Source organism: Anser brachyrhynchus (genome assembly GCF_964034855.1).
Source record: "Anser brachyrhynchus genome assembly, chromosome: 18".
In the NCBI taxonomy this organism is placed as follows: domain Eukaryota; kingdom Metazoa; phylum Chordata; class Aves; order Anseriformes; family Anatidae; genus Anser; species Anser brachyrhynchus.
The window spans coordinates 1248716-1276236 of record NC_137711.1 but is presented as its reverse complement, the minus strand read 5'-3'; the positions used below and the strand labels follow the sequence as shown (position 1 = coordinate 1276236).

Sequence of the window (27521 nt, the reverse complement as noted above, 5' to 3'; positions counted from 1 at the left end):
TTTATTTATTTATTATTTATTTATTATTTATTTATTCATAAGCCAAGGGGTCGATAAAAAAAGTTCCATACTAAAAGGCCTTTACATAGAGTTTGCTGTTCATAAAACCTTTGTGTTTTTAATCCTTTTTTTTTCCATTTTTTCTTTTTTTTGTCATTTTTTTAATGTTTGCTCCGCGTCTGCGCGTTTTTTTTTTCCTTTTTTTGTGTGTGTATTTTTTTTTTTTTTTTTTTTAGTGTTTACACTGGAAAAGCCCCCCCCGCCCTGCCTGTACACATTTACAGCGCGGGGCAGCGGGCCGCGGCGGGCAGGGCTCGGCGGGACGGGCCAGCGTCCGCCGCCACCCCGACCCCCCCGCTATTGCACCGGGACGGGGAGGGGGGGACGGGGGGGGGGGCAGATTTGGGACCCCCCCCCCCCGAGCCCCCCCCCCCCGAGCCCCCCGCCCTGCCCGCCGCGGCCCCCTCTGTACAGAGCTCCCCGCTGTCCTCGTCCCAGCCAGGCTGGGGGAAACAGTGCATGAAACGGAAACGCGCCCCAAAACCCCCCCCCAACCCCGACTCCCCCCCCCACCCCGACCCCCCCCCCGCCCATATTATTATTTATTTATTTATTTATTTATTTTGTCCTCGTCGCTGTTGGTGGATCGCCTGTTTTCCGTAAAACTTCCCGGAAGAAATACAATATTTACACGCAAAATAAATAGAACAACACACCTGATTTCTGCTTTACCTGCTGGCAAACAGTCAGAGGTACTAGGGAAAGTATGGCTTGTACGGGGGGCCTCCCCCCCCCCCCCCGCGCCCCGCGCGCCCCCCACCCCGGCCGCCTACCGCCGCGGCCCCGGGGCTTTGCATAATGGCCGGGAAGGGGTCCCGTGGCCGGGGGGGCAGGGGGCGCGCGGCGGGCTGCCCGTCCCCGTCCCCGTCCCCGTCCCCGTCCCCGTCCCCGTGGGTCAGCAGAGGATGGGCACCCCGTCGGCGGTCACCAGCCGGCCCGTGGTGGGGTCGTAGGTGCCCGCCAGGTAGTAGAGGTCCTGGCGGTCCTGGTACTTCCTGCTGCGCGTCATCTGCTCGTAGTGCTCCCGGCCCACCACCTGGCACTTGTGGGAGATGGTCTGCACGTCGTTCTCGTCCTCGTGGCACGACTGGTACAGCGCGTTCTGCGGGGGGGGCGGGGGGGAAACGGCACGGCGTCAACGCATGGCCCTGTCCCCATCCCCATCCCCATCTCCAGCCCCGTCCCCATCCCTGTCCCCATCCCCATCCCTGTCCCCAACCACATTCCCATCCCCATCCTCATCCCCATCCCCACACCCAGCCCATTCTCATTCCTGTTCCAGTTCCCATCCCTGTTCCTATCCCCATCCCCACCCCCGTCTACATCCCCAACCCCATCCCCGCCCCCGTCCCCATCCCATCCCATCCCCATCCCCAACCGTTTCCATCCCCATCCCTGTCCCCATCCATGTCCTCGTCCCCATCCCCATCCCCATCCCCGTCCCCGTCCCCATCCCATCCCATCCCCATCCCCAACCGTTTCCATCCCCATCCCTGTCCCCATCCCTGTCCTCGTCCCCATCCCCATCCCCATCCCCGTCCCCATCCCCATCCCATCCCCATCTCCATCCCCATCCCCATCCCCATCCCCAACCTTGTTTCCATCCCCATCCCCACCCCACCCCCACGCCATCCCCATCCCCATCCCCAACCCTGTTTCCATCCCCATCTCTGTCCCCATCCCTGTCCTCGTCCACATCCCCATCCCCATCCCTGTCCCCATCCCCATCTCTGTCCCCATCCCTGTCCTCGTCCACATCCCCATCCCCATCCCATCCCCATCCCCGTCCCCATCCCCGTCCCCATCCCTGTCCCCATCCCCATCTCTGTCCCCATCCCATCCCATCCCACCCCACCCCATCCCATCCCCATCCCATCCCCGTCCCGTCCCTCACCTTGCCGTCGCTCTGGCGCTTGCCCAGCTTGGTCTCCTCGGGGTGGTAGAACCACTTCACCTTCACCACCATGTTGCTGCCCCACGACTCCCACATGCTCTCGATGCGCCCGATGTAGGGCAGGTTGGGCCGCCCGGCCGAGAGGAAGACGGCGCAGTCCCCGATGCGCAGCGTCTCCTTGCCCCGCACGATGGCCTTGTAGAACAGCTTCCGCGCCTTCCCCTTCATGCCCCGCCGCTGCGGGGAGGGAGAGCGGGGTCAGGGGGCGGCGCGGGGACCCCGGCCCCATGCCCAGTGCCAAGCACACGGCACCCTGGGGCACCCTGCCCCGTGCACCCAAGGGAGTGTGGCTCATGCGCACCTTGCACCGTGAGACCCTGCACCCTACGTGGGTGCAAGTACCCAACCTGTGCGTCCTGCTACCTGCACCGTGCGCCACGCCCCCTGCCCTGCATCCATCCTTCATGCCCTGCACCCTGCACCCACAGCTCCTGCTCCATGCACCCTGCTCCATGCACCATGCCCTGCTTCCATCCTTCATGCCCTACCCCATTCCCCACGCACCCTGCACCCACAGATCCTGCACCATGCACCTATGCACCCTGCCTTGCACCCATGGGTTCTGCCTCATGTCCTACCCCATACTCCAGGCACCCTGCACCCCTGGATCCTGCCCCACGCACCCTGCTCCATGCACCCATGCACCCTGCCCTGCACCCATGGATCCTGCCTCATATCCTACCCCATGCTCCATGCACCCTGCACCCCTGGATCCTGCCCCATGCACCCTGCTCCATGCACCCTGCCCTGCACCCACGGATCCCGCCTCACACCCCACACTCCCCAGATCCTGCCCCACGCCCCCTGCCCCGTGCCAGGTCCCCCCCGGCCTCGCAGGTACCTGCGTGGGGTTCCCGGACCACCGCCAGAGCTGGCGCGCGGGCAGGAAGGCGGAGATCTTTGGCCGGTTTTCCACCGAGGGCAGGCGCTGCCTCCGGGAGAACTCTTTGGCTTTGGAGAAGCTGAGGGCCTCCTTGCGCTTGAGCTTGGCCTTGGGGCCGGCGGCGGCGGCCTTGGTGAGGAAGCAGCGCTGCGGCGCGCTGCTCTTGGAGCGCAGGGCCTCCGGCTGCGCCAGCAGCGCCGGCACCGGGTGCGAGAGGCAGGTCTGGAGCAGCAGCGTGGAGTCCTCGTCCTCGGAGCTGTAGGAGGAGTCCTCGTTGTCGGAGGAGCAGAGGCTGGACGTGGAGATGGAGCCGGAGCTGGAGGAGGTGGAAGAGCCCGAGGAAGAGGAGGAAACCGAGAGGCGGGTCATAAAGCGCGAGGGCACGTCGGCGCCCAGCCCGCCCGCCTCCTCGTCCTCGTCCATGTCCGAGTAGGAGCTGTGGCAGTCGCTGTCGCAGTTCAGGGTGAACTCGGCCTGGCCCGAGTACTTCCGCAGCGCCAGCCCCATGGGCAGCTGGTGCACGGGCGCCCGCCCCTTCCTATCCTTGCCCGCCAGGGCCGCGTGGGCATAGCCGTGGCTGGCCAGGGGCCGCTCCAGCTTGGCCCCAAAGTCCTTCTCACCCAGCAGCAGGGCCTTGCAGTTCTTGTTCTTGGGGGACGTCACCCCTTCGTGGTCCAGCTTGACCAGGTACTCACTGCCTGCCTTTCTCCGGCCGCCTTTGCCCACTTCTGCCTCCAGCCGCTCGGCCTTCTTGGAGCGCAGGAGTTTCTGGGCAGCCGGCAGCACCAGCCCAGCCCCGGCCCCGAAGGACGCGTAGGAGCTGGCGATGCGGCTGAAGGAGTCGGCCCCGAAGCCGTTGCCGAAGACGGGCGCGGCGACGTGGTGGTGCACGGGGAAGAGCGCCTCTTTGGCCCGCAGCTTCTTGGCGCTGCCGTTGACCTGGAAGAGGTTCTGCAGCACGGCCGTCCCCTTGCTCGCCGCCTTCCGCTTCGTCTGCGCCACCGCCGACCAGCTGAGCAGCGGCCCGCCGCGCCGCCCCACGAACGGGTCGCTCAGCACCGGCGCCTTCCCGCCCGACAGCACCTCCGCGGCTTTGCCTGGGGGGGGGGGGGGGGAGACGGGGGTCAGGGGGGACTGGCGGAGCCCAGGAGCACGTTGCTGACCCCGCTGCTTCCCTGCTGCCTGCCCTCATCCCGGCTTCCCTCTGTTTCCCTCCATCCCCTCCCCATGCCCGTGTCCCTGCATCCTCCCTGCAGCCCTCTCCCTGCCCGCGTCCCTGCCTCCTGCCCTCCCTGCAGCCCCTCTCCTTGCCCACATCCCTGCCTCCTGTTCCTGCATCCTTGCACCCTTCCTCTGTGCCCTCTCCCTGCATCCTACCAGCTCTGGCATCCTGCTGTCCAGCCCCGTGCCTGCATCCCCGCATCCTTCCCTGCACCCTTCCCTGCGTCCCTCCCCAAATCCTTCCCCGCATCCCTCCCCAAATCCTTCCCCGCATCCTTCCCCGCTTCCTTCCCTGCTTCCTTCCTTCCATCCTTCCCCGCATCCCTCTCCAAATCCTTCCCCGCATCCTTCCCCGTGTCTCCCCCCGCCTCCCCCCACCCCTCACGCCACCCCTGCCAGTGCCACCTCCCTCGGGGCAGCGTCCTGCCGCCAGGTGACTGGTGCCCCCCCACCCCCCCCCCACCCCAACGTACCACTTTTCTCCTTGCCGGCCGCCTTCTTGCCTGAGTTCTTGGGGGTCTCGGGGCCGTCGTGCCGGTCCGGGCAGAGGCTGGGGGGCAGCTCGCCGGGCGGGGGCACGTCGCCGCACGACCGCTTCGTCCGCCGGCACGAGCTGGAGACCAGAAGCGCCGGGGACGGCTCCGTGCCTGCGGGCAGAGCCGGGGGGGGTCAGCACCATCCCCACCGCCCCCGGCCCCCCCCCCCCCCGCCGCCCCCATCCCCGCCCCACTCACACTGGATCTTGAAGTCGGGCGGCAGCAGGCGGATGTTGGACACGGCGATGTGCCCCGTGTCCCCGTCGTCGAACTCCACCATCACCGCCTCGGGGTCGTCCTCCTCCTCGTCGCTGGAGGAGCCTGCGGCACGGGCAGGGCGTGGGGCTGGGGCAGGGCCGGGAGCCCGCCGCCCCCCCGCCGCCGCCGCCCCCCCCGCCGCCCCTCACCTCGCACCACGTTCCCCGGGTAGAGGCACCGCGACTTCTGGCTCCAGTAGGCGCAGACGCGGGTGCCGGGCGGCAGGCTGCGCCTCGACTGCGGCCGCACGTCCAGCACCTGCGGAGAAGCGCCGTGCTGGGCCCCGTCCCTGTCCTCGTCCCCATCTTTGTCCACATGCACGTCCCCATCCTTGCCCCTATCCCCATCCCCATCCTTTTCCCTATTCCTGTCCCCATCCCCATCCCTTTAACTTTTCGTTGCACCTGAGAACATGAGCAGTTGGACAAGATGAACTTTGAAGGTGCCTTCCAACTGAATTACTCTACTCTACTCTACTCTACTCTACTCTACTCTACTCTACTCTACTCTACTCTACTCTACTCTACTCTACTCTACCCTACCCTACTCTACCCTACCCTACTCTACTCTAGCCTACCCTATTCTACCCTACCCTACTCTACCCTACTCTACTCTACCCTACTCTACTCTACTCTTCTCTACTCTACCCTACTCTTCTCTACCCTGCTCTACCCTACTCTACTCTACTCTGTTCTACTTCCTGTCCCTGTCCCTGTCCACATCCCCATCCCGTCCTGTCCCGTCCCATCCCGTCCCTATCCACGTCCCAATCCCATCCCATCCCATCCCGTCCCTATCCATGTCCCCATCTCACCCCATCCCATCCCATCCCACCCCATCCCCGCCACCCGCTCACCGCCTCCTGCAGCAGCTGCTCCTGCGAGTAGATGCGCTGCCGGTTCCCCCGCTCGCCCTCGATGATGATGCTGTAACTGCAGGGACAGGAGGGGCTCAGCACCTGCCCCGTGCCCCCCCAGCAACCCCCCCGCCCCGTGCCCCCCCGGCCCCGCTCACATGTCGGGGGGCTGGATGGTGCGGACGCTGCCGGCGTAGAGCAGGCTGTCCTCCTTGGGGATGAGGATGTGCAGCCCGTCCCGCAGGTCCTCCTTCTGGATGGCGCAGGTGTGGGGCAGGGGGGAGCGGCGCCCGCCCGCGCAGCCCCCGCCGTCCTCCTCCTCCTCCGAGAAGCTGCTGTTGTCGTCGAAGTCAAAGTCGTCCTCCACCGTGAAGCTCTCCAGCAGCTTGCTGACCGCCCGGCCCTTGCACTGCGGGACAGGGAGCTCAGGGTGGGGGTGGTCCCGGTGGGAGGGGGGGACTCGCCGGGGGGCGGGGGGGGCTCGGCCGCTCACCTGCTTGGTGGCCACTTTGCTCTTCACCTTGGCCAGCTTCTTGCCCTTGCTCAGGATGGTCTTGGCGCTCCGGGGCGAGAGGGCCAGCGAGAGCGCCCCGTTCTTCCGCTGCGGTGTGGGGAGAGGGGGCTCGGACCCATTTCTGGGGGCTCATCCCCCGGCCCCCCCAGTCCTACAACATCCCCAAGCCCCCTGGTCCCATCAGCAACCCCCACACCTCACCAGCACCCGCAGCCTCTGCAAGCCCCGCACCCATCCCCTGCACCCCAGGGTCCCTTTGGCGTCCCCAACCCCTCCATCACCCCGAACCCCCACACCCCACGGCCCCCCCCCAGCCCCCCCCCCCCCCCACTCACCCTCAGGGCCGACTGCAGCACCTTGCTCTTGCGCGTCGCCTTCTTGAGCCGCTCGCTGGCCAGGCGGGCGCCGTCGTCCCGCGTCCCGAAGTGCCGGGGGTCGGCGCCCCCGAAGAGGCTGTTGGTGGGGGCCGGGGCGCTGGGGCCGCTCGGGGCCGGCGCCCTGAGGCTCTCCTTGGGCTTCGCCTTCAGCTTCTTCTTGCCGCCGTCCTCGCAGGCGCCCGCCTTCCTCCGCGCCGGCACCTTCTCCAGCTTGCCGGCTCCCGGCTTCACCGGCCGCCGCTTGATCTTCACCTCGCCCTCGGGGCTGCCAAGGCGGCAGGGACCTGGGGGGGGGGACGGGACGGGACGGGGGCTCAGAGCCCCGTGGGCACGCGGAGGGGGCCCCGCGTTTGTGCCAGGGCAGCCCCCCCCCGCCCTCCTCCCTCACGGGGAGCCCCTTACCGAGCAGCCCCTGCCTTTCCTTCTTCTTCTTCGCCTTCTCGTTGGCCTCCATCTTCACCACGGAGGACGGCGAGGGTCCCAGCACGGCCACGGGCACCGAGGGCAGCAGGGCCAAGCCCGGCTCGTCGTCACCGTCCTCGCTGTCCGAGTCCTCGTCGTGCCCGTCTATGGGGGGGGGGGACACAGCTGAGTGTCCCCGGGGGCCCCCCAGGCACAAGCTGCTCCCGAGCTGTTTGCGCAGCCCCCCCGCAGCACCTCCCCATTGCTGCAGCCCCCCACGCTGCAACCCCCATTGCAGCCCCCCCCCCATTGCAGCATCCTCCCGTCGCTGCAGCCCCCCCGCACACTACCCTGCCCCCCCCCCGGCACACCGCAGCCCCCAGCCCCGTGCCGGCCTTGCCTTTGAAGCCGGGCAGCTCGCGGGGGTCGGGGTCCTGCGGCTGGTACTTGGCGGCGCCGCCCTTGGAGCTCTTGGCGCGGGACAGCTTCTTCTGGATGCGGCCCCCGGGGTTGGGGTCTTTCCGTCGGAAGGGGCTGATGCCGGCGGGCAGCCCCTTGCTCTTCACCTTCTGCTTCAGCTGCGACACCTTGTGGGCCACCTTGCAGGACAGCTTGCTCTGCGAGCCGCTCTTCTTGCACCGCACCTTGTCCTGGGGGGCACGGGGAGGCTCGGCCAGGAGCCGGCCCCCCACCAGCGCCCAGCCACCCGGGGGGGCAGCACTCACCGGGGGGGGGCCCTTGATGCCTCCGTACGCCTCCTGGGCCAGCTTGCTCCGCTTCTTCTTGGGCTGGGGCTCGGCGCGCAGCCCGGCGCACAGCAGGGACAGGCTGCTCTTCACCGCCCTGCGGGGAGCGCGGCGTGGGCACGGCGCGGGGCTGCTCCCGCCCGCCGCCGGCCGCCCCCCCCCACGCCCCCCCTCGGCTCCCCTCTCTTTTATTTTTTTATTTTTTCCCTGTAACCTTCACTCGCTCGCTAATGTTTTGTGACATAAAACCTAGAGATTAAATTTTTTTTTTTTTTTCCTCTCTCTGTCTTAATTGAAGGAACCATTTAGTGCAGATTTAACTATTATTACCAAATCATCGGGCCTGATGCCGCGCGCGCACACACACTCCAATCGTGTTTGGACTAGCTCGGAGGATTTATGCAAATGGGCCTGTCGGGAGAGGCAATTTGTAGCAGAGAAGGACAATTATACAGGGCCCGTGAGTGTGAAAACGACTGCGCCGGGCGGCTAATGGATAATAATAAAGCGCCAGCAGCAATGAACACCACTGCAGCGTGACCAATGACTTTATACAGCGCGGATAAAGAGGCTTTTATGCAACGCTGCACCCGCGGCCGGGCAGGGGGGGCGGCCCCGGGACGGAGCCCCCGCAGCCGCCGCCGCAGCGCCGGGGAGAGGCCGGGACGGCCCCGCCACCCCTAAACCCCCCCCCCCGCCTCCGGCACGGGGACGGGCGGGCGCGCGCCCCCCGGTCACTCACTTGACCTTGCGGCTCTCGGCCCTGCCCAGCGTGCTGGAGTGCTTGCGCTTCCTCGGCCGCCCCGGCCCGCGCCGCGCCGGGCTCCGCGAGCTCTCGTCGCGCCTGCAGCCGCGGCAAGACCGGGGGCAGCCTGAGACCGAGGGCTGAGCACGGCCCCAAACTCAGCGCACCGCTGACACCCCTTCCCGCCTTACCGCCACCACCAACCCGACCCGCACCCCCCCACCCCGTCTGCCTGCCCCCCAGGAGGACGGGGACGTACTCGTGGTCGTGCCGCCTCTGCAGCTTCACCAGCTCGCGCTGCTTTTCCTTGTAGCGCCGCTGCAGCTCGGCCAGCCGCATCCGCACCTCCACCTCCTGCGTGTTGAGCTGCTCGATGGCCGCCTTCAGGGGGCACACCTGGGGGACGGGGACGGGCCGCTCGCACCGGGCACGGCTCGACCCCGCTGGCCACGGCGGCACGGGGCGAGGGGGACTACTCACGGCCTTGGTTTTGGGCGTCCAGGTGTACTTGCGGCGGGGCACGCGGGTGCGGGGCGGTGGCGAGGTGGGCAGGGGGCTGAGCGCCGGCGGGCTGCCCTCCCGGCTGGCCGCCTCCACCAGCGACCAGGCGGCCGCCACCGTGGCCAGGTTCTGCAGGTTGAAGGCCAGCAGGTCCTCGTCCTCCCCTGCCGAGACCGCAGGTCAGCGGGGACGCGCCAGGACCCCCGTGCCACCCCTGAGCCCCGGCACTTCCGTGCCATAGCCCTGCACGTGCACTTGTGAGCAGCACCCCTGGGTGGGGCTGGGCACCCCGGGGCCACGCGGGGCAAAAAGGGGTCAGTGGGGTCGCGCATGGGGTGCTGCATGAGATGGGGCAGCATGCACAGGGTGCCCGTGGGGCGCAGGGACGGCACGCAGGGTGCTGCGTGCACGGCACGCCCGGTGTCCCCAGGGTGCCACGGGGCCGCGGCGGCCAGCGATGAACTCATCGGGGCGCAGAGCCAAGGCCGGGGCGGGGAGGGACGCGGTGACGCGCCCCATCCGGCCGCCCCATCCGCGGGGGCTGCGGCGGGGGGAGCGGCCCCCCCCCCCCCCCCCCCCCCCCGGGGAACGGGGCCCCACGGCCCCCGCACGGCACCGCCGCACGCAGCGGGGCTCGGCCGGCGGCGGCAGCGAGCACGCGGGGCCCTGCGCCCGCCCGCGGCAGCGCTGGGGAGGCGCCAGGGCCTTCCCTGCCGGGGCCCCCGGGATTCCCTGGGGAAGCCGAGCCGGGAGGGAATCCCGGCGCCTGCCTGGAGCCAGCGCTGGAGCAGAGCCCCGGAGACGGCCCCGGGCTGCGAGCAGGGCCCTGCAGCCGGGCACCGCGCTGCAAACGCGCACAGCCCCGCGCTGCAGACATACAGCGCACGCGTGCGTGCGAGCCCTGCGCTGCAAATAGAGGGTGCAAACGTGCACAGCCCGGCATTGCACCTGTACATCAGCAACATGCTCAGCTCTGCGTTGCACCTGTACGGCGCAACCATGCACAGCCCTGCAATGCACCTGTACATCACCAACATGCACAGCCCTGCGTTGCAGTTGTACATCACACCCACGCATGCAGTTCTGCATTGCACGTATGTCACGCACACGAACGCAGCCCTGCGTTGCACATGTCACAACCATGCACGCAGCTCTGCATCGCAAATATCCGGCGCAAACGCGCACAGTCCTGCACTGCAAGTGTGCAGCGCATGTGTGCACCCAGCCCTGCGCTGCAAAGACGTGGTGCAAACGCGCACGCAGCGCTGCAGCGGAAGCAGGCACGCGACCCCGCACTGTAAATACCCACTAGAAATGCGCACGGCCCCTCGCGGTGCAAACATGCACGCAGGCCCATGCTGTGAACACGCACAGAGCCCTGCGCTGCCGGCATGCACGCAGCCCTGCACTGCAAAGGCGCGCTGCAAGCGTGCACACAGCCCCCCCCCTCTGCTGCACAACACGTGCTCTGCCCGGCCCAGCCCCTGCGCGCATGGTGCAGCCCCTCTGCTGCACGCACAATGCACGACCTCTGCGTTGCACGCGCTGCACGCCCCCGAGGGCACCGAGGGGTGTGACAACGGGGCAGGGAGCACCGGGGCGCACGGGCAGGGGACGGGAGGCACCGCGGGGCGGGGGGGCGCGGGGGCCGCTCACCTTCCAGGGCCAGGTCGCAGCGGCGCCGGCGGAGCTCCAGGTCGGCCAGCTCGCTGAGCAGCGCGATGCCGGGCAGCCCCGCGGCGCAGGGGGCGGGCGAGGGGGGGGCCGGGGGGGGCTCCTCGGGGGACCCCAGCGCCGGCAGCTCCCCCAGGTCGATGCCGGCGGCGATGAGCGCCTCCAGCCCGCCCGGGCAGCCCTGCCGCCCGCTGGGCGCGTGGCTGGGGCCATCGCCCTCCTCCTCGTCGCAGCTGCCCTCTGGCCCTGAGCCTTCGCTGTCGCCCTCCTCCTCCTCCTCTTCTTCCTCCTCCTCCTCCTCCTCGCCGCCGGGGGGGACCAGCGGTGAGGACCCCACCGCGGGCACCGGGCGCTGCTGCTCCACCGAGCTCTGCTCCAGCACTGCCGGAGCCGCCTCGTGGCGCACCCCGAAGGGCTCCTCGGTGGCCACCGCGGCCGGGGCCGGCCCCGGGGCGAGGAGGAGGTGGTGGCGGTGCAGCAACGCGCCGGGACCCTCGGCTGCAGCCCCCCCGGCCGGCGGCTCCCGCACGGGGCCGGGCTCCCTCAGCACATCCTCGGCGGGGCTGAAGGTCCGCGACTGCTCGGGCTCGGCCGGCGGGGAGCCCGCGTGCATCGTGTCGGGGTCGGCCGGCTCGGCCGAGTGCGCCTCCGAGAAGCCCATGCTGGCCGCGGGGTAGCTGTAGCCCGGGGGCAGGTCTGCGGGGAAGGGGGTGATGCTCAGCGGGGAGACCCCGGCAGCCCACAGCCACCCTCCTCCTCCTCCTCCTCCTCCTCGCCGCCGCGACCCTACCTGGCTCCAGGGACTTGGGGTAGTCGCGGGGCGGCTGCCCCTCCCCGCGCTTGTCCTCGCCGTCGCTGCCCTTGCTCTGGACGGGGACGGGGCTGTCGGCCGGGGAGCGGGGGGCGACGGCGGAGCTGGCGGCGGGGCAGACGGGTAAAGTGCAGGGGGCCGCGGGGAGCGCCACGGGGCACTTGGCCGGGTGCCGCAGGGCCGGGGAGTGGCAGCAAGGGGACAGCTTGGGGGGCCCGGGGGCCGCCGAGGACATGCCCTTGGCCGGGGGGTTTAAGGCAACTGCTTTGTGGGAGGGCTTGAGGGGCTTCTCGGGACACACGTCCTCCAGCTCCAGGGGCTGCTCCTCCGGCTTGCGCTGCGGGGGGGGGACACCGGGGTCGGCACACGTCAGCACCACAGCACGGCCCCTGCCCCGCATCCAGCCCCAAATCCAGCCCCGCATCCCACTGCCCCCCATCCCCCTGCCCCCCATCCCCCAGCCCCGCATCCAGCCCCGCATCCAGCCCCACATCCCACTGCCCCACATCCCCCAGCCCCGCATCCAGCCCCACATCCCACTGCCCCCCATCCCCCTGCCCCGCATCCCGCTGCCCCCCATCCAGCCCCAAATCCAGCCCCGCATCCCACTTCCCCCCACCCCACTGCCCCCCAGCCCCCAGCCCCGCATCCAGCCCCGCACCCAGCCCCATATCCCACTGCCCCGCATCCCACCCAGCACCATCTCGCACCACAGCCCCAGCCCAGCCCCACGCCCCCCCCTTCCCACCCCGCATCGCAGCCCCACGTCCTGCCCCCCCCCCTCCCACCCCCAGCCCCGCGGGCACCTGGACGTGCGCCTGCCGCTGGATCTCGAGGGCCTGTGCCGCCCGCTGCTGCTGCAGGGCGTAGAGCTCCTGCTGCCGCAGGAACTGCGAGCGCGAGTACACGGGCAGCTGCCCCGTGTGCTGCAGGTGGGCGCCGGGACCCCGGCCCGGGTACATCGGGGGCCACAGCGACGCCTGGTCCATCACGTCGGCTGTCGGCAGCGGGGGGGGGGGGGGGGTCAGCGGGGGACCCGTGGTGGGGTCACCCCGCAGATCCAAGCAGTGGTCCCCAGCCCTGCACCCCCAGGATCCCGTTTCCCACCCCTGCAGCCCGGCAGCACCCAAAGGGACCCCCCCATCTCCCACCCCTGCACCCTCAGCATCACCTGTAGGGACCCCCCCATCTCCCATCCCTGTGCCCCAGCAACCCCAGGACCCCATCTCCCCCCCGCACCCCGTCAGCATCATCTGTAGGAAGCCCCCCATCTCCCATCCCTGCGCTCCAGCAGCACCCCCAGGACCCCATTTCCCCCTCCACGCCCTCAGCATCACCTGTAGGGACCCCCCCATCTCCCATCCCTGTGCCCCAGCACCCCCAGGACCCCATTTCCCCCTCCACCCCCTCAGCACCACCTGTAGGGACCCCCGTTTCCCACCCCAGCAGCATAACAAGCCGTGGGTGCCCCCCCCCCAGTCTTACCCAGCGTGTGGGGGGTGCCGTGGGCGGGGGGCTCGGTGGGCAGGATGACGAGCTGGGCGGGGGGCTCCTGGGAGAGGGGGAAGACGGGCTGCATGGTGCTGGGCATGGAGGCGGGGAAGGCGGGCGGCAGGTTCTGGTGCAGCGCGGGGTGGCCGATGCCTGTGGGGGGGGGGGGGGGGAGGGCAAAAAGGGGGGGGTCCGTCAGCGCCGGGGCGGGGAGGGGAGGGGGGGCTGCCCCCCCCTGCACCCGCAGCCCCCCCCCCCCCCGCCGCCGGCACCGACCGTAGGAGTGTCCCCCCATCCAGATGGAGGGGCTGCGGGTGCGGGGCAGCCAGTGCGTGTGCGCCGGGTGCGCGTGGGCGGCCGGGTCCCCCCCGAGCTGGCCCGCCGGCAGCGAGGAGCCCCCCGCGATCATCAGGTGGGGGGTGAGGTCCCCGGGGCACCCCCCCGAGGGGTGCATCCGCGCGAACTCCACCAGCTCCTTGTTGTCCCTGCGGAGAGAGGGGCGCCGTGGGGCACCGCCACCTGCCCAAGGCGGCGGCACGGGGACGGGGCCCCCACGCGTGTGTGTGTGTGTGTCCCCCCCGCCCCCCCACCACCACCACGGCACTTACTGGAGAAGGAGCTCTCGCCCCGGCAGCCCCAGGCGCTCCTCGCAGAGCCGGCCCCGCTCCTCCTCTGCCTCCAGGTCGATGACGTGCATGGGCCGCGCCGTGCCGGCTGCGCGGGGCGAGAGGACGGCGCGGTGAGCGCGGCGCCGCCGGCACCCCGGGCCCCCCGCCGCCCCCCGCAGCCCCCCCGGCCCCTACCTTTGATGCCGGCGGCCGCCCGGCCCTGCCGACCGGAGCCGCTGCCGTAGGAGGGCTCGGGGCGGCTGAGCGTGTCCTTCTGCCGCGCCACGGCCACGGCGATGCCCACGGGGGGCTGCCGCACCTCGCCCTCGCCGTGGCCCAGCTCGTGCTCCCGGCTGCGGGCGCAATCCGGCCGCTCCAGCTCCGGCTGCCCCTTGCCCGGGGGGAATTTGGCGTCCTGGTGGGCGCAGCTGCCCTTGATGCCGCCCAGCCCCACGAAGGGAGCCTTCTGGCCCACGATAAGTGCTTGGTTGCTGTACTTGAGAAGGTTCTTCATGGCCGAGACCTCGTCCGGGGGGGTCGGCATGTCCTGGCTCAGCACCGAGCCCTGAGTCATCAACGCAGCCTGCTGCAGACTCGTGCTGAAGGGGTCCAGGTAGGAGCCCTTCCTCTCCTCCGCCATGGCCATGGGGGGGGCCTGGCCCTGCACGCCCCAGGGGGGCAGGGGGGGCCCGTTGTAGCCCAGGGAGTTCAGCTCCAGGGCCTTCCGCTTGCCCTCGGGGCCGCCGCCGGCCGGCTCCGCCTCGGGGCCGCCGTGCTGCTGGTGCCGGATCCGCGCCACCTTCTGCGGGGTCTGCCCGGGGGGCTCCTTGGGGCCCTTCTCTAAAGTGCAGCAGGACGGGCCCACCTTGGCGCCCAGCGGGTCGGCGTGCGGGGCGCGGGAGCAGTCCGGGGCCGGCGGCACCTCGAAATAGCCCTTCTCCAGGCCGCCCTTGGGCGGGGGGCCGAGGCCGGCGAAGGGGGGCCCCTCGGCCGCCCCGCCGCCCCCCAGGTACTCCAGCCCCTTCAGCCGGGCGCCGGGGCCGCCCCACTCGAGCCGCCGCTCCGCCTTGCCCTCCGCCTTGGCGTGGTGGTGGAAGGAGGTGCCGTAGGCGGCCGGGGGCTCGGCGCCCACCTCGCCGTGCCGCTCCTTGCCCTCGGCGCGCTCCAGCCCGCAGCTCTCGGCCGCCACCTGGAAGGAGCGGCTCTTGTCCGCCAGGTGTCCCACCGAAGGCACGAACGTGGCCCCGCTCAGCTTCAGCTCCCTCCCGGCTTTGTCCGGCAGCGGGCACAGCACGTCGGGGCCGGCGTGCAGCTGCAGGCAGGGGAAGGAGCCGGCGGCGGCGGCGGCACCGAGCGGGGCCGGCCCGGTGGGCACGGCGTAGGAGACGGCGTGGTGCAGCATCTGCCGCCGCTCCAGGCACTCGCCGTAGGGTGGCGGAGCCTCGGGGGCTCCCGGCTCCCTCTCGCCGCGGCACGGCTCCTTGGCGCAGCGGCCGGCGCGGGGCAGGGCGCTGCCGGCACAGCTGGGCAGCGCGGCGCGGCCGCCTTCGCCCTCCAGCCCCTTGGCGCCCAGCAGGCAGGAGGCGAGGTGCTTGGGGCGGCCGTCGCCCGCCGCCCGGGGGGGGAGCCCCTCCTTGCAGTGCCCCTCGGGCGGCACCGGCAGCACCGCCCGGTGCCTCTCCTTGGCGTCGTCCTCCGGCGGCCGCTCCTTGCCGTCCGCCTTGCTCGCCTTCTCCTTGGCCGCCAGGAAGCGGTCGTAGTCCTTGGGGGTCTTGGGCAGGGGCCCGGCATCGCGCTCCCGGCTGCAGGAGCCGGCGGGGGGCCCGGGGGCGGCGCGGGCGATGCCGGGGAAGCCGTGGCCGGCGGAGAGCAGGGCGGGCTGGGCGGGCAGGTTGCGCAGGTAGAAGTTATCTGGAGGGGAGGGCGAGCGGGTCAGACCCCCCCCCCAGCAAACCCAGCACCCCCCCCCCAGCCCCGCACCGAACAAAGGCGCGTTCGAGGCGCCCGGGGCCGCGTCCGTGCCAAGCGCCAGCTCCCTGCTAATGAGGGGAGGAGCGCGGGGGAAGGCACGGCCTAATTAGCTCCATTTCCCACCCAAACAATGTTCCCTATTAAGCGCCCGCCACAATATTGTGAAAAGCGACAGCGGCGGCGGCTGGGCCGGGTGCCCGCGACCCCGCGCCATCCCCGGGGACCCGGCACCTGCTCCATCGCCAGCCCCTCGTGGCGGGGACCCACCGCAGGGGACGGGCGCCGGGGACGGGCACCGAGCCCCCTGGCAGCGCCGCCGTGCCCGGCAGCCTCCTCTCTGCCCCCCACGCGCGCTGGGGACGTGTCCCGCCCCCCCCACCGTGGGCACCCGGCGCGGTGCCGGCCCTGGTACCTGCCTTTCTGGCTCTCGTAGAAGCGGTGCTGGCTGTAGAGGACGTTGCTGTTCCCGTGATGATCCAGGTGGCTCATGGGCAGGAAGGTGGACGCCAGGCTCCCGGAGAAGCGGGGGTACCCCGGGGCTGGGGGGGGGGGGACGCACGGCGGTCAGGGGGCTGGAGCCGGGTGGCTCGCTCGCTCCATTGCACCACGCACACGCGTCGCGTGCGCCACGCGCCTCCTGGCCACGCGATATCTGCCCTCCTCTCGCCACGCCGGGGCCGTGAGCCCCCCCCGGTGCACCCCCATGAACGGCGAGGGGGGGCTCGGCACAGCGCTCGCAGGGCTCCCCACCCGTGCGAGCCGTCCGTCAGCAGCGAGCGCTGCGCTGCCGGAGCCGCGTGCGCTGCTGCCCGCTCCCCCCCGCCTGTCCCCGTGTCCCCCCTGTCCCCCCCCACCCCGTATTCCCCCCCCCCCCGCCCCCCGGCGCGGCGCGCAGGCCCCGGCACGCCGGGAGCCAACTGGCAGCCGGTCAAACTACCAGCTGGGCCGGCTGCCAGGGCCCCGCGCCAACACCACCGCCCCGCTCCTTAACTCTGTCGGCCCCCGCTCAGGTGGGGACGGGGACGGCGGCGGCGTGCCGCGGGGGGGGCACTGCCGGGGCTGCCCCCCCCCGCCGCAGCCCGGTGCGATGGGGAAGCGGTGTCTGGTTAACAGGGCATCCCGGGGACACCCCGCACCCGGCAGCATGAGCCGGCACGGGGGGCTGCAGCCTTGTCCTCACGGATGCCCCCCCGCCCCGTGCTGGGGATGGGGGGGTGTCCGTGGGATGCGCTGCCCACCCCGCTGCCACCCCGAAGCTCGCCACGTGCTGCCTGCCCGCTGCGACCACCTGCGTGCCGCGGACATCCCCCCCCGTGCAGCCCGGCCACCCCGATGCCGTGGGGGCGTCCGCGACGCCCGGCCCACCCCGGGGGGGGCTCCTTCCCGGCCCTTCCTCGGCGCCCACTCACCTTCGTGGGAGTGCGAGAACCAGATCTGGGAGGTGCCGGAGTGAGGCCCGCGGAAAGCCGGCTCCGGGGGGGACGCGGCGGGGCCCGAGGGGTGGCTGGGGGCCCCCGAGCCCAGGCTGCTGCTCAGGAAGCTCCCCATGAAGGACGAGGCGGGCGCGCTCCCCATCAGTCCGCTCCCTGCTGCGGGGCGAGAGGAGAGAGTCAGGGGGAGCCCCCGGCCCCCCACCACGCACACGCTCCCACCCCCGCCGCACCGGCACGCTCGCTCGCACGCCCGTGCACGGACACGTGCAGGAGGGCCGCGCGCAGCACGACGTCCCTGGTGCACGCGTGCCAGGCGTGCCCGCGCATCCCTTTGCACACACCGCTTGTGCGCACACATCCTTTGTGCACGCACGCTGCTTGTGCACACACACCGCTTGTGCACACACACCGCTGGCACGTGCACGCTCGAGTACACGCACACCCCACGTGATCGTGCCCCTTGTGCCCCCCCCCCCCCCCCCAGCCCCACCTGCACACACGCTGGGGCATGCGAGGAGCAGCAGAGATGCGTGGGGAGGGGGCACCCGTGTCCTGCCCTGACCCCACGTGCACATCCCAGGGACACGCGTGTGCCAGCACGTGGGAGGCTTTGCACACGCGTGCGCCTCCCCGCACTGCTGCTCTGCCCCTGGCCCTGAGCGGCTGCAGGACACCGGCTGCCCCCAGGGCCCGTGCCGTGCCGTGCCACGCTGTGCCACGCCAGGCGGCCGGGGCGCGCCGGGGCATCCCGCTCCCAGCGGGGGCAGCTGCCAGCTGCAGCAGCCGGAGCCCTGCCAGTGCCCAGGGGCGGTGGCAGGAGGCTGGGGACACGGGGACAGCCGTCTGTGACCGGGGCAGCGGCTTCCCGGAGCAACGCCCTGCGGGGGCGAGCGCGCCAGGGGGTGCCGCGCACACGTGTGCACAAATGTGCGTGCGTGCACGTTTGTGCACGGAGAACAGCGCAAGGGAGGGCACACCACAAAAAGGGCAGGGGGGCAGCCCCCGCCCGGCCCTCCCCTGCACCTGGGGGGGGGCCACGGAGCTCCCCGCCGGGGACGCCCCCACCCCGAAGGGCCGGGCGGGCCGAGCCGTGAGATCATGGTGGAAACATCGCAGCCGGTAGCCAGCGGCCAGGCGGGAGCAGGGGGGGGAGCACGGCCGCCCCTCTGCGCTTGGCCTCGCTCCCCGCCTGCATGTGTTTGCCGACGTGGGCTGGCGGGGACCACGGCCTCCTGGCCCCTCCGCGGCACGGCACGGCACGGCTCGGCACGGCTCGGCATGGCACAGCGGAGCCCGGGGCTGGCCGGCCGCCCGGCCGGGGCAGGAAGTGATGCTTTGCTCTCTAAGCCGGCCCACGCTCCCCGGCTAATCCCGCCGGGATGCCTCTGGGATGAGTGTCGGGGATGTGGTTTCAGGCAGCTCGCTCCTTCCTGCGCTGGCCGGCCGGGGGCCGAACCCGGGCCGGGACCGCGTGGGTTGGGGGCACGGCCGCACCCTGCCCGCGGCCCTGGGAACCGGCACCACGCGCGGGATGGGACGCGGCATCACCCCCCGGGCACCGGCCGGGAGGACGGAGCAAGGGGGGACCCCGGCAGGGCACGGGGTGCCCCGCGGAGCCCGGAACGGGGCCGGGCGGCGTGAGCTCGGCAGGAAGCCGAGGTTTCCAGAAGGAGCCTTTTCTGGAAGCTGCGCAACGGGCCGTACGAAAACCCACGCGCGCACGGCCCCGTGGCAGCGGCCAGGCCCCGCGCCGCTCGCTCGCACACTCTCCTCTCCCCCCCCCCCCCCCCACGTCCCGTCCCAGCCGCTGACTCACGCCCCCTGGCACGGCCGGGTCCCCAGGCGCGCGCTGGCCCCCGCGCCGTTCCCACCCTGCTCGCACGCCCGCACGCACGCTCGCCCCGGCCGCTCGCACGCTCTGGCCCCAGCTCGGCTCCGCGCCCCCTTCCCACGGCCCCGGCTCTCCCCACCGCAGGGGCTGTGGGATGCAGGCGGCCCCCCAGCAGGCGAGGACTTGGGGGGGGTCCTGAGGCCGCGCAGAACTCGGCTCGCCCCCGAGCACGCGGCGACGGAGGAACGGCACCGGGGAGGGCGCAGTGCCGTGGGTCCCATCCTGCCCCCCGCAGCCCCTCGGCAGCGCCCGCCTGGGAACTCCCCAGCCCTGCTCCTTGCACCCGGGGGCCAGCGCCGTGACTCAGCCCCGCTGGGCACCGCTCCCGGCTCCGGCACCGGCCCGGCCGGGCAGAAAATCCCCCCGCTGGGAGCCAGCACGGAGGGGATCGACTGCAGCCGTGTTTTGGGGACCTCGGGGTTCTGCCGCCGGTCGTCGCTCGCGCCTGTGCTGGGAGCTCCCGCACGGCCACGCGGGCACCGGGCCGGCCCGGCCACCCCACAGCCGCTCGTGTCCTGCTCCCCCCCCCGAGCCGAGCTGGCCTGGACAGGGAAACTGAGGCACGGGAGGCGGCGGGGCCGTGCGGGTGGGTGTGGGCGCTCGCAGCACCCCGGGACTCCCCCAAACGGGGCTGGGAAGGAGGCGCACGGCCGGAGGAAGGGGTTAAAAGCGAAGCGAGCTGCGTTTTGTTCTGATCCCCTGCCAAACCGCGGGGGCCGGGAAGCCCGGGGCGGGATGGGGTGGGGGGGGGAGCTCGGGGGCTTTTTGCCAGGGCAGCCCCGGCCCCAAACCCACCGGGGTCACGGCAGCGCCGAGCCCGCCAGGTCTCAGCGACGACCGCAGTGACGGGCACCGGTGGGACCCGGGGGGGGGGCCGCGGGGCAGAGCAGGGTGTGAGCCCCCCCCCCCAGGGCCGCTCTTCGCCCCCGCGCCGGGCCCGGCGCAGATGGGAATGTGCTGGGAAGACGGAAAGTTTCCCCCGGCGGCGAGCGGGGCCGCGGGAGCGCTCCGGCCACATCTGCTCGGGCCGAGCCGCGTTCTGGGCGCCCGCCCGGAGCGGGGCGCGGGGCCACGGGCGCCCGACCAAGGCAGCGCTGCCGGGAAAGGGAGGGGGTCCCCGGCCCCGCTCCCACGCAGCATCCTCCCTGCCTCCCTCCTTCCCTGCCTCCCTCTCCGGGAAGGCCCCGGCTCTTCCCGCGCCCCACGGCCCCGCTGCTCCCAACCCCTGCCGTGCCCCCTCCCTGGGCCACCCCCCGCGATTTGGGGGGCTCCTTTTTAAGCACCCTGCTCCAGCCTCCCCACCCCACCACGGGGACGCGCGACGGGGACACGGAGCAGCCAGTGAGTGGCTGGGGTTGGGAAGAGGGGCGATGGCCCCCCAGCCACGCTGCGGTCCCCGCTGCGGCCCGGGCACGCGGCCCAGGCCAGGCACGGGTCCCCACGTCACCACGGCCATCCCCAGGGCTGTCCCGGGAGGGGCGGCCGCGCAGGGGGGGGAGGCGGGCGGCCGGGACGTGCGCGGGGCGCTGGGTAGAGTTACTGCCTCGGCTATTTCGGGGCTGGAACATTCCTAGCGGGGCCGAGGCCGCACGCGGAGCCGCTGGAGCTGGCGGGGACCCTCCTGGCACCGCGGGCCGGCAGCAGCCGGCGGCACGCGGGGCGCACGGCGGCACACGGGGCCGAGGACGCAGCAGAGCCCCGGACCCCCCCCAGCCCTGCCCGGGGACCCCCAGCCCTGGGCGCGACCACATCCTCGGCCCAGCACAATAACGACATCCGCGGTCGTTAATAACCTCCCCCCCGCCCCCCGCCCCGCGTCCGCCAGCTGCTCCCCTGGACGTGCCACCTCCGGTCCCTGCTCCTCCCAGGCACGGTGCAGGATGCGGCCCCCGGCCCCGGGAACCCCCTCGGGGGGGAGGCGCTGGGGCTGCCGGGCCCCCCCCCCAAGCTCCCTCCCGGCCCCGGCCCCGCACGCCTCGTCGCGCTTTTTAACCCAACGTGGCCCCTTTAAATATTGGGCAAATAGGAAATAAGTGTAATATAATTTCCTCGGTGTTATAATTTAAGATTAATCCATATTGTTATGGCACTAAATAAATGCTGTAATATTGAAATGCAGTTCAAATTAGCTTGACAGAGTGCCAGAAGTACAATTAAAATGTTATCCGATGGGTAATCACAAGCTCGGCTCTCCGTGCTAAGTGCCACTTGCAATCTGTCGGCTTTTGACGGAGGGAAGGGGAGGCTGGAGCGGAGCAGGGGCTGCGCGCCGCAGCGGGGCCGCGTGTGCCACACGCTGCTGGGTGCACGCTGCTGGGTGCACGCGGCTCACACGGCTGCTGCACGCCGCTTGCGAGGGCAGCGCACCCACGCCGCTCGCGCGGCCGGCGCCTGCAGCTCGGCGCGGGCCCCTTGCACGCCCGACGCACGCGGCTCCGCGCGCACCCCTTGCACGACTGCTGGGGGGGGGGCTCTTGCACGGCCAGCAGCCGGTGCACGCCGCTCCGCGCCTGCTGCTTGCACGGCCGCCGCAGGCCGTGCACCCCCGCCACAGGCAGCTTGCACAGCCCAGAGGCCATTTTGGGAGCAGCCGCCGGCCCTGCACAGGACGGGGCCGTGGAGCAGCCAGGAAGGGCCCAGGGGTCCCGGTCCCTCACCCCGCAGCCCCACGGGGGTCCCCGTCTCCCACCCAGCCCCCGTGCAAAGCTCCGCACCCTCAAAGCGCCTTCAGCCTTCACCCCGTGCGCACATGGGGGTCCCCGTGCACCCAGCGGGAGGGGAAGGGGGCGAACCCCGAGGGGCTGCGGTGCTGTGCCCCCGCCCCAGGCTCCCCCCCCGCCCCAGCACCAGGACACCCCAATGCCCAGCACGGGGACCCCGCTGGGGTTGGGCGCTGGCGGTGCGGCCGCGCGGCGGGGCTGGGCAGGGAGGCGCGCGCAGCGCTGTGCCCATCTGTTTCGTTTTACGGAGCGGATAAAGAAGAACTCCAAGAATGAGATTATTGGGTGAGTGTTTATTTACCCGCTATCGCGGGCGGGAGGGAGGGGCCGCAGTTCAAAGCCCGTGTGAATCTTTGCAAAGTCACTGAATAGCCAAATCCTGCTATTTTTATTTTCTGCTATAATTACCAGCTCGGCTGTCGCGTAGCGCTGCCATCAGCGCCCGGCCCTGCGCGGGGAGATGAAGCGGCTGCGCGGGGGCAGCTCCGGGGCCAGGGACGGGGCCGAGGAGCCGGGGAAGCAAAGGGGGAACCGGGGGGGCGCCCACACGAACCCATTTACCACCGTCCCCCCTTCGGCCCCTCGTGGTGGGGTCAGCCCCGAGACCCCCACGCACACCAGTGCTTTGCCCCCGCAGCTCCGTGGAGCCCGGAGGCATCGCTGCCCACGTGTCCCTCCCGGGGGCCGCCCACCCCCAGCCCCGCCGGGACCCCCAACCCACGGCCGGGGGTCGCAGCCCCGAGCTCAGGAGGACAAAGGAGGGAAGGGGCCGGGCGCCCGCCCCCCGCTTTGGGGCGATCGCGGCATCGAGCGGCGGTGCTGCGGCTCTCTGCCTCCCCCGGCACACGCGCACAGCCGCGGCTCTGCGCGGCTCCAAATAATAACTAATGAACAGATGAAACCACTCAGCTGTAATTCCACAAGATTTGGGTTTCTCAGTATTCTGCTTTTTTTCTCCCTGACACATGTGCGTTTACCTCCCGCCTCCCCCCTCCCCCAGTAATCTGCAGCAGAAGTGTCACTAATAAGGAGTAGACAAGTTAATCTCAAAATCTGTTTTAACTTTGACACCTACTTTTTTTTCCCCCCCCCTTTTTTTTTTTTAATAAAAACTCGGAGCGCGTTGCAGGGAGGCCGGCGAGCCGCGGAGGAGCCCGAGCACCGCGGCCGTGCCGCCGCCGCCGCCTCCCAGCCCCTCGCCCGGATTAAATCCTGCGCGAGCAGCGAGCCGGCGGCCGAGGTGCAGCGGCGCCAGCGCCGGGGCTGGATGGGGAGCGCCGCGTTCCCCCCCCCCCCAGCCCGGGGATGGAGGCCACGAGGCCGAGCGGGAGCCCCCCGAGGCCCCACCTGTTTTATGGCCCGTCCCTGCCCCAGCAACGCCGGGGTGAAAAAATGCAGCGCTCGGCCTGGAATTTAATCCACCAGGGGAGGACAGCTGCGGGGAGCCCAGCCCGGCTGCGCACCGAGAGCGGCCGCCAGCGGGGAGCAGCCTCCGGGCCGCACCGCGGCACCGCGCACCGGCACCGGGCAGCACACCGGCACCGTGCCACGGCCGGGCCGTACACCGGCACCGTGCCGCAGAGCAGGAGCAGCCCCGGCAGCACCCCGGGGCTCCCGGCACAGCGCCGTGCCGGTGCAAGCCCCCCCCCGGTGCCGCGAGCCATCGCAGCGCGCCGAGGGCTCGGCGCGGTGACAAACAGCCCGGCGCGCTCTCAGCTATATTTTACTCCATAAAAACGTCAGAAGGGCAGAAATGGAGGCCCTGGGTGAAGCCAGCAGTCGGCAGAACCTGTTTGGCCGAGTTTCCCACCCTCCGGTCGCCCCCCAGGCTCGGCAAACCCCCCCCCCCCCGCTGCGGCACGGGGGGCACCGCAGGCACGCCGGGAACCCCGCTCCCTGCCCTGCGGCACCCCTGGAGCGCGGCACCGGGCAGGGGGGGGACCCGTCCCCCCGACCCCCCCACCCCCCCCGGCAGCGGGGCAGGGCCCCCCCGAGCCCCCCGGCGCCGGGCAGGGCCGCGGCTCCTCCGCGCTCGGGCCCCCAGCGCCGTCTCGCGCCGTCATTTGCATGGTCCCGGTGCCAAAAACAGATGCAACCCGAAGCATTTGTTTGTAATAACTGCGCAGCCCTGAATTATGGCTTTAATAAAATAAAGCTAAACATTTTTTATCTCCCTTTTCTCAGGGCTACTTCCAAGCCCCGAGCGCTCAGCAAAGGCTCCTGGGAGGTGTAGTCCGGCCGGGAGCCATTTGGGGAGCGGGACCGGGGGGCCCCCCCCACCCCCCCGAGCCGGCGCCGTGCCCCGGGGCGGCCGCGTGCCGCACGGCCCCGCCGCCGCCGCCCGGCGAACCGCGGGCTGGCTCCCGGTGCTGGGCGGGGTAATTATCAAAATTATCAATCATCGGCGGTAATTACCGCCGCACGGCTCCCGGCCCCGTGGCGCGGCCGCCGGGTCCCGGCCCCGGTCGGGTTTGCCCGAGCGCCGTTCCCGTAGGCGCGGGAGCCTCCGAGCGCGGTCGCCGGGAACGTCTCCGGCTGCGGCGGCCCTGCCAAAGCCCGGAATATTTTTAGCTCTTTCTGTTGTTGGGTTTGGCTTCTCCTTTTTTTTTTTTTTAAAAAAAAAAAAAAAAAAGAAAAGGCGAGTTTCTGCAGGGGTATTTTTAGCCCGATCCATGTTATTTTAACAGCCTCCTTTGCTTTCGGGCTCCCATGTGTCGCCCAGACCCCGGCGGCGGGCGCGAGGGGCCGCCGAGCTGCGGGAACCCGTGCGGCCCCGTCCCCGCCGGGGAGCCCCTCCCGGTTAACGGCAGCCGGGGGGGACCCAGCCCGGGGCTGCCCCCCCGGGGGCTGCCGGCACAAAGCGAAACCGCCCCGGCCTCGGGCCCAATCCTGCACCGCCTCCCGGCACCCCCGTGCCCCCCGTTTTCCATCTCCTCGCAGGAACCCGAGCCGCCCCCCCCCGCCCTCGCACCCGTCGCGGCCCGGCCGTGCCCCCCGCCCTAATCCATGCACTAATTGTAATCCCATTAAAGCAGATATAATTTTATTAGTATTCACAGCTCATCAAGGCGCTGCCGCCGTGCGACGGAGAGAAAAACGCCGGCGGGGAGCGGGAGGCCCCGGGCGGCACCGGCTGAGCGCCGGATCCGGCCCCAGCTCCGTGCCCCCGAACCCGGCCCCGCTCCACGCACCCCGCTGGGACCCCTCCTGCTTTGCAGCCCCCCCTGCAGCCCCGCACGGCCGCGGCCGAGCGCTCAGCACCGCACACAAAGCCGCGGCAGCCGGCGGGGCCGCAGCGGGGATGCGCCGAGCCCGGCTCCGGTCCCGGGCACCGGCTGCAGCCGGTAACGGGAAGGTGGGAGCTGCAAAGCCGTCCTCCCCCCCGAGACGCGGGTGCAGGACCGGGTTTTATTTTATTTTTATTTTTTTATTTTTTTTTTTTCGCTGCGCATAACGGCGCCGTTGTTCGCCCCGAGCGCGCTGCCTCGGCCCGGCGGGGGAGCAGCGCTGGCACGGGGCGGGGGGTCCCCGGGAGACGCCGCCGTGCGAGCGACCCCAATGCCTCCACCCGGAGCCCACCCCCCCAAGCAGGATGCACCCCCCCGGCCCCCCCCGCCCCCCCCCCCTCAGCCCCCCAGCCCGGTGCCGCTGACCTGAGTGCGTGGCCATGGAGATGGGCGCGGGGAAGAACTTGGCGGGCTGGAAGTGGCCGGGGGGCTGCACGGTGCCGTGCGCCGAGCCCGAGACGCGCCCCGCGCCGTGCCGGTGCCCGAGGCCGCCCCGCTCCGCCAGCAGCCGCGGCGGGGGCGCGAAGTCGCGGCCGTCCATGCCGGGGCCGGGGGCAGGAGCCCGCCCGGGGGGGTCCCGGCGGCTGCTCGGCGATCCTCAGCGCCGCGGCGGGCCGGGCCGGGCGGCGTGCCGCGCTCGGGGCCGGGGCTGCCGGCTCATCGTCCGCTCCTGGAGCACGGGAGAGAAAAGCAGAGCGTGAGAGCGCGGCCAGGCCCCGCGGCACCCCCGGTAACCCCCCCGGTCCCCCGGCACCGGGTCCCCCTTTTATTATTTTATTTTTATTTTTTTTTTTTTCGCATCACCCCCGGTGCACGGCCCCCCGGTTTCCCCACGCACCGTGCCCCCGGTTCCGCGGCGCCCGCTCCTCCCGGTGCTCGCTCCCCTCCGTTCCGCTCCCGTTTCCCCGCTCGGCGCCGCGGTTCCGCCGCCGCCGCCGCTCCCGGTGCGCGGCCGCCGCGGTTCCCCGGCCCCGCTCCGCGCCGGTGCCCGGCCGCCAACCCGCTCCTTCCTCCCGTTTTCCTGCCGCTCCCGGTGCCCGGCCGCTCGCTTCCCCGCCGCGACCCCCGGTGCCCGGCCCCGTTCTCCCCGCGGCTCCCGGCGCGCGGCCGCCGGCACCGCCGCTGTCCCGGCGCGCGGCCCCGGCTCCCCCCGCTGCACGGCCCGGCCGCCCTCCGCGTCCCGGGCACGGCCCCCGGTGCTCGGGCCCCGGCCGCCCTCCGCCTCCTTCCCCGCCGCCGGGGCTCCGTTTCCCGTCCTCCCCCCGCCGCCTCCTTCCTTCCCCCGGCAGCCGCCGCCGCCGCCGCCCGGGCCCCGTTCTCCCGGCCGCCGGAGAGGCCGCACAAAGCGGCGGCGGAGGCCGCCCGGTGCGCCGGGCCCGCCGGGGCATTGTTCTCGGCAGCGCCGGGACCGGCGGGCCCGATCCGGCGCGGGGTGCCCGCCGCCGCCGCCGCCTTCTCCGGGGCCGGGGCCGGGGCCGGGCCGCGGCGAACAAAGGGGAGCGGAGCGAGGAGCGCGGCCGGGGGCCCGCGGCCCCTCCCGGTGCCACCGAGCCGGGCCGGCGCCGTGCTGCGGGAGCGCTGCGGGGCTCCGGGCGGCATTGTCCGCGGGCGGCCCCCGGCCGGAGCGCCGGAGAGAGGAGCGAGCGCGCAGCCCCCGGGCGGCAGAGGTTTGTTTGTTTGTATTTTTTTTTTTTATTTTGCGCGTGTGTGTGTGTTTTTTTTTGTTAAAATTAAAAAAAAAAAAAAAACAGAAAAATTATAAAATTAAAAAAAACAAACACGAAAAAAATCGCATTTTTTTGAACGCGAAAAAATAAAAAATAAACCCCGAGAAGCGCAAAAAAATAATAATTAAAAAAAAAATCAGATCAGATCAAACCCGCTCCCCCCCCCCCCCCAACCACCACCCCCCGGCAGCGCAAACAAAAAACCGCTCCGCGACCCAACTGCACGGCACTTACCGGAGGGGCGTTCCGCGCGCCGAGGGCACGGCGAGAGCGGCGCGGGGCGGCCCCGGCGGGGTGCGCACGGCGGCGGCGGCGGCGGAGCTCCGCCGGTCCCCGCGCACTGCCCATGCACCGGCTGCGCCTGCAGAAAGGGAGCGGGGGCCCCGCCGCGCCTCCCCGCCCGCCGCGCACTCCGCCGCGCGACGCGCCCCGCATGCTAATAAGCGCGTGCCGCGCGCGCGCCCCCTGATTGGCCGCCGCGCGGCGCTCGCGCCCCGCCGGCCTCCCCCCTCCCTCCTCCCTTCCCTCCCCCCCCCCCCCTTCCTCTCCGCCCCCGCCCCCGCCGCGCCGGCAGCGCCGCCTCCCAATAGGCTGGCGGGGCGCCAGCCGCCTGCCAATCAGGGCGCGGCGGGGGTTGCGACGCGGCCCGGCGGCGCCGAATTCAAGCCCCGGCGGATGAATGGGGGGCCGCGCGCCGGGGCGCGCGCGCGCGCGCGCGCGCGCCAGGGGGCGCGCCGGCGCGCTCGGCCTCCCGGCCGGCGCGCGCGCGCGCGCTTGCCCGCCTCCTCGCCCTCCCCTCCCCTCCCCGCTCCGTGCGCTCCCGCGCGTGCGCCGTGCGGCGCGGCGGGGGGCTGC

General features: G+C 71.4%; 1 protein-coding gene across 1 annotated transcript; it reads right to left on the bottom strand.

The window, feature by feature from the left end:
* On the bottom strand, positions 1-27095 carry BAHCC1 (BAH domain and coiled-coil containing 1). Its single transcript, XM_080561026.1, has 27 exons — positions 26901-27095; positions 25306-25609; positions 17018-17197; positions 16025-16147; positions 13833-15548; positions 13638-13743; positions 13306-13514; positions 13024-13182; positions 12345-12535; positions 11518-11875; positions 10710-11423; positions 9033-9217; positions 8812-8948; positions 8550-8651; positions 7787-7904; positions 7462-7711; positions 7062-7226; positions 6618-6943; positions 6262-6369; positions 5927-6177; positions 5769-5844; positions 5062-5170; positions 4853-4975; positions 4592-4765; positions 2856-3994; positions 1955-2191; positions 1-1162 (listed from the first exon to the last, which is right to left on the bottom strand). Exons 2-27 carry the CDS (start codon positions 25478-25480, stop codon positions 956-958), a joined length of 7638 nt encoding a protein of 2545 aa, XP_080417152.1. The 5' UTR covers positions 25481-25609; positions 26901-27095; the 3' UTR covers positions 1-955.
* Positions 27096-27521: the final 426 nt, after the last annotated feature.